The sequence below is a fragment of the Bufo bufo genome, chromosome 7 (genome assembly GCF_905171765.1).
Source record: "Bufo bufo chromosome 7, aBufBuf1.1, whole genome shotgun sequence".
Taxonomy (NCBI): Eukaryota; Metazoa; Chordata; class Amphibia; order Anura; family Bufonidae; genus Bufo; species Bufo bufo.
In genome coordinates, this window is record NC_053395.1 from 184,181,995 (window position 1) to 184,186,675 (window position 4,681).

The following is a 4,681-nucleotide window of genomic DNA, read 5'->3' on the forward strand; positions in this document are numbered from 1 at the left end:
TTCTATATAATACAGATAAACGCATTTCATTTGTTTTCATTGAATTTAATTTACTTGTGAGTGAAATGTTAAATCAACATATTAAATATCTTTTACATATATATATTGACTTTCACAAAGTGCATCAGAAATTAAAAGAAAAAGAAAAAAGAAATGAAATTCCTGAATTTCAGGAATTCACCAAATATAAACTATTAGGAAAAACATTTACAAGGGGGATGGGAATGAACACGATCTTTATACAGCTTATACAGAGACTGTCCCACGAGTTCCTGTCACTTCTCACCTTAGAGGATGGCTAGAATTTTCATTTGTAATAAAAAAAAAATAATAATAATAATCTGATTGGGATTAAACGTGAATGAGAGGATGGTATATAATCCAGCTAGGGATTTATGGTCTGTGTTTTCTCCAGCAAAATCAAGAAAGAAAAAGAAATGTCGGTCTCAGTTCTTCGCACACTGTCTGGTTATATTGCTCTGGTTGCTGAAAGTTTGCAGTAATCAGTTGGAGGGATTGTGTCTGCTGCACAGAATGGGTCAATCTGCTGCACCCCACAACCTAGGAGTCACTTCACCCTCATCACTCTAATTTTTTATAATAGTCGTTCCATTGAGGTTGCACTTACTGGAAGGAGTCCTGCTGCCCCCCCTGAAGTGACTGTTGATTCCTACGAGGCCATTACTACTGCCCCAGAAAGTATCTGCTTCTTCTGCCAAAGGGAAGTCATTACACCACTAATAAATGTGGCTGATAAATGAAGGACTGCTTTTAAGTTACTGCTTCACCCATTGCTGCTGGTCAAGAGAAGTCCCTTCTTGCACCCCAAAGGTGTCTCTTTCTTCCAAGGTGTATGTGCTGCAACCCAGAGGTGGCTGTTGCTGCCAAGTATTCAATACTTCACCCCAAAAGCACCTGCTGGTTATGTGGCCCCTACAACCCAAAAGCTTCCAAGGAGTCCTGCACCCTAGAAGTGTTTGCAGCTTTTAAGGAGGAGTCTTTTCTGCACCCCGAAAGTCTCTGCTGCTCCCTAAGAGTCATTGGCTGATTCTTTCCCAGGCCTTACACCTTCCAGTATAAGCTCTGGGGACTCTGACCGAGGTGTCTCCAGATTGCTGGCATCTGTGTCGCTGTCGCTGCCTTTCTTTCCCCCTCCTCCTGCGTTGTGCGTCTTGATGTGTTTGCTTAGGTGGTCGCTGCGCATGAAGCGCTTGTTGCATACAGGGCAGGCGAATCTCTTCTCCCCAGTGTGGGTTCGGAGGTGTCTCTGCAACTCATCACTGCGAGTGAACCTCTTGCCGCAGAAGAGCCAGTTGCAGACAAAGGGTCGTTCACCAGTGTGCCAGCGCAGGTGAGCCTTAAGGTGTGATGTTTTGCCATAGACTTTGCCACAGCCAGGAATATGGCAGCTGTGCAGCCCCTTTCTTCTAAGGCTGGCACCTGCAGGCCCCAGGCGCTCTGCTTCCTGGCAGTTGGGGCAATCACAGGTGGCTCTCCCAGAGTATCTGCGTGCAGAGCGCCCTGTCGCGCCATTTGCTACTCCAGAGGCCCCAGTGAGCATTGATGTGCCAGAGTCTGGATAAGAGGGAAGGACTGGTTTGAAGCCCTCCTGGGTAAGCAGGTGCTGCCCCGTGGAGAGAAGGTGGGAGGCGGCGCTGGAGCCCAGCCCTGTGGAGCTGAAAGCCGAGTGTGTCAAAGTACTGAAGTCCGGGCCGTACCCACTGAGCTGGGTATGGGGTCCACCTGTGTGTAGGGCCCCCTGTAGAGCAGCTGCTGCAGCCGGAGGGTTCTGCACCTCTAACCAGGTGCTGGGGCTGGCAGCGTGTACATCCCACCAGGCTGATGCCCCATTTGCCACCTCTGAGTGGAAGCCAGACTTATACCAGGACTCATAGGGATGCGCCATGCCTACCCTTGGGTACAACCCGTCTGCTGCCCCATGTACCTTGGAGATGAAGGCAGATTGTCCTGCAGCGTCCTGGGGGGAAACCCCGGAGGAGTTGGAGAAGAGGCCGCTGTAGTCGCTGCTGAAAGCTGAAGAGGTCGGGGATGTAGAGGCCAAACAGAAGGCGCTGTTGGCGGTGGCACCTCCTCCTGTCAGGGCACCGGATGCCCGGCTTGTGGCCACTGCGAAGCCCCCAAGGCTGGATCCCAGGCTGCAGCTGGAGGAGGTACGTTTCCAGGGGTGAAAACCTCCTTTAGCAAAAGCGCTGGACTCGGGGAGGCTGCTAAGGGGACTGGTGTTCCCGATCTTGTTGCAAGTAGCAGCCAGCATGGCCAAGGGAGTAGTGCCAAATCTGGGTTCTTCCTGGAGGGGGGACACAAAACACCACAAAGTCAATTCATGTTTCATCCGAATATAGGTAGGGCAGCCTGGTCATAAACCTGGGGGCCCAGAAACCTAGAGCCACCTTCACCACACTGTGACACCCACTACTTATGGAACCGGCAGCATTCTCAACAATAATCAATGAGCCCCTATGTCACTAGTACTAAAATATCCCTTTAATATATAAATTAATGCATGGATTAGAACTTTATTTTAGTGTAACATTTTTCATTTACACCGCCCTTAACTTACTGATTGAAAAACATTGAGGGTTTAGCAGATTTCTTGTATATTCAAAATTCTGTATATAAAATCGAGATACAGAGTAACATTTAAAATACAAAATGTCACATCATAGTACGACACTTTAGAAAAACATCTAATCTACCAGAAATTAGAAAATATGCAATTGTATTCCTTACAGATAATTTGGACAATGAGTTTGGTTAAATTGAAAGTTGAATTTGTCAAATAATTTCTCAATGTATATAAGTCCCTGAGATTTCACGACTAATTCATATTTTCTTTTTGTTTATAAATACAAATAATTGAATATTAAGTTTACAAAACATGTCAATGTGTTTCATCATTCTTATAATTGTTAACATTATGACTGGAAACTGGACAGTTAAAATCAAGCGTATAGATCTTTATCGTACAGATGTAGCAGAGCTGGATTTGTTTCTTTTGCTTACAGTGATAGCAAACTGACTTGTCCTTCAGAAAACTGTGAATAACAACACAACCTGATATAACAGCCGTTTGTATCAGATAACAAACTCATCTCTACTACGTTTTCAAATATTTGCAAGTTCTAGCCTATGGAGTTAGTTGTAACATACGCATTATTGCCAAGGGATGTAAGATAATAGAAAGCAGACATGGTTCCAGGTCTTCTGGAGGTTGCTACTGATGAAGGGGGGCACACGTATTCATTGCTGGTCCTTAGGGTTGTAATTCCAGCGGCTTTGGGATGCTGCAGAGTGGAATAACACTTAAATGCTGCGACTGCTTGTATTCATGGAGGTAATGGTTTTGGGGATTAGGACAAATGGGATTGTTCAGGCTGCATTGTTAGGAACGGATAAATAGGAGAAATTTTGAATTGCGTCTGGCACTGAGCGGATGAGAGTAAAAGGGGACACACGAACTGGTGGGCATATATGGTTGATAAATCACAGTTTATTCTATGGGGAATATAAACTTTAACTATAACTTTTTAGCAAATGTTACAAATCAGAAGAGAATGAATAATCATTACTTACCCCAAGTATAGACGTAGCCATAGCCCGTCCCAGCCGCAGAGGAGTGATAAGTGCCCGGGGGTAGATGCTGCCAGCTCTGTGCCACCTTCTCCCTACACAAGTTGCACTGAGTGAGGAGGACTAGACTCAGGGTAAGTGCTGGCAGCAGCCTGCTTTGAAGTACCACTAGCTGCAGATGCCGTCCAATCGGATTGCATGGGACGTCGACAGGGAGCTGCGTCGCGGCCAATGAGAGGAGGAGATTTGCAAAAAATCTGAGTTCTCACAAGCCGTGCCATTCAAAGCAGAGGGGAGGAATTGGAGGCTCCGTGTGCTCTGGATGCCTACAAGACAAAATATATTTAACCCCTTCAGGTTCTGTTCAGTCCCCTCTGCTCCCTAAGGGGTTAACAAGTCCCTTACAATTTTTTTTTTAAAGATTGTTGTACCTAAAACTGAGAATTCCACCGTATTTAGATTGTACATCTGCCATGAGATAGTGATACAGACAGAATAGCAGGGTCTGTTTAATTATACCGCCATATAATGGTATTTATTTTCCGCCACCTTTTGGACATTAGCAAAATTTGGGGAGGGGGCAACTTCAAGTCCTACTAATATAAAACATCTTGCATCTAGCAAGGATTCTTGGACTTTAATTCCCTTTATTTTTTTCCAGAAGTGATTTGCACAGAAATGATGCTTATACCCAATTCCCCTTCTCTCTAGTATTCATTGTATCCATCACTTGATACAATCATTGATTCATTATAAATACAGCCCCACCCTGGTTGGTACAAGTCATTATTATATGATTTTATTGACTGATTATTACACATTCAGATAGCTGTGGAGTCTGAACACAAGGAGAGACCTGGGTCCTGGTGGCTTTGATGCAGAATTTGTCATCTGTGATCATCTGCATGGAAGAGGAATATGCTGCAGCCCAGACACATAGGAGAGGTGAGTGATCTAACAGGTGAATGTGTACATATTTAATGCCAAGTGCTAATAGAGGTGTCAGTAAGGCGTTCCTGGACATCCCATGGAGCAGCTCAAGCCTTCATTATTCCCCCCTTTAACTGAACTGCAATGGTTTAATATGTTG

The 4,681-nt window shown here is 44.9% G+C and overlaps 1 protein-coding gene across 1 annotated transcript; it reads right to left on the minus strand.

The window, feature by feature from the left end:
* Window positions 1-374: 374 nt before the first annotated feature.
* Window positions 375-3,615, minus strand: SP9 (Sp9 transcription factor). The gene is made up of 2 exons (XM_040440466.1): window positions 3,595-3,615; window positions 375-2,308 (listed from the first exon to the last, which is right to left on the minus strand). Exons 1-2 carry the CDS (start codon window positions 3,613-3,615, stop codon window positions 1,031-1,033), a joined length of 1,299 nt encoding a protein of 432 aa, XP_040296400.1. The 3' UTR covers window positions 375-1,030.
* Window positions 3,616-4,681: the final 1,066 nt, after the last annotated feature.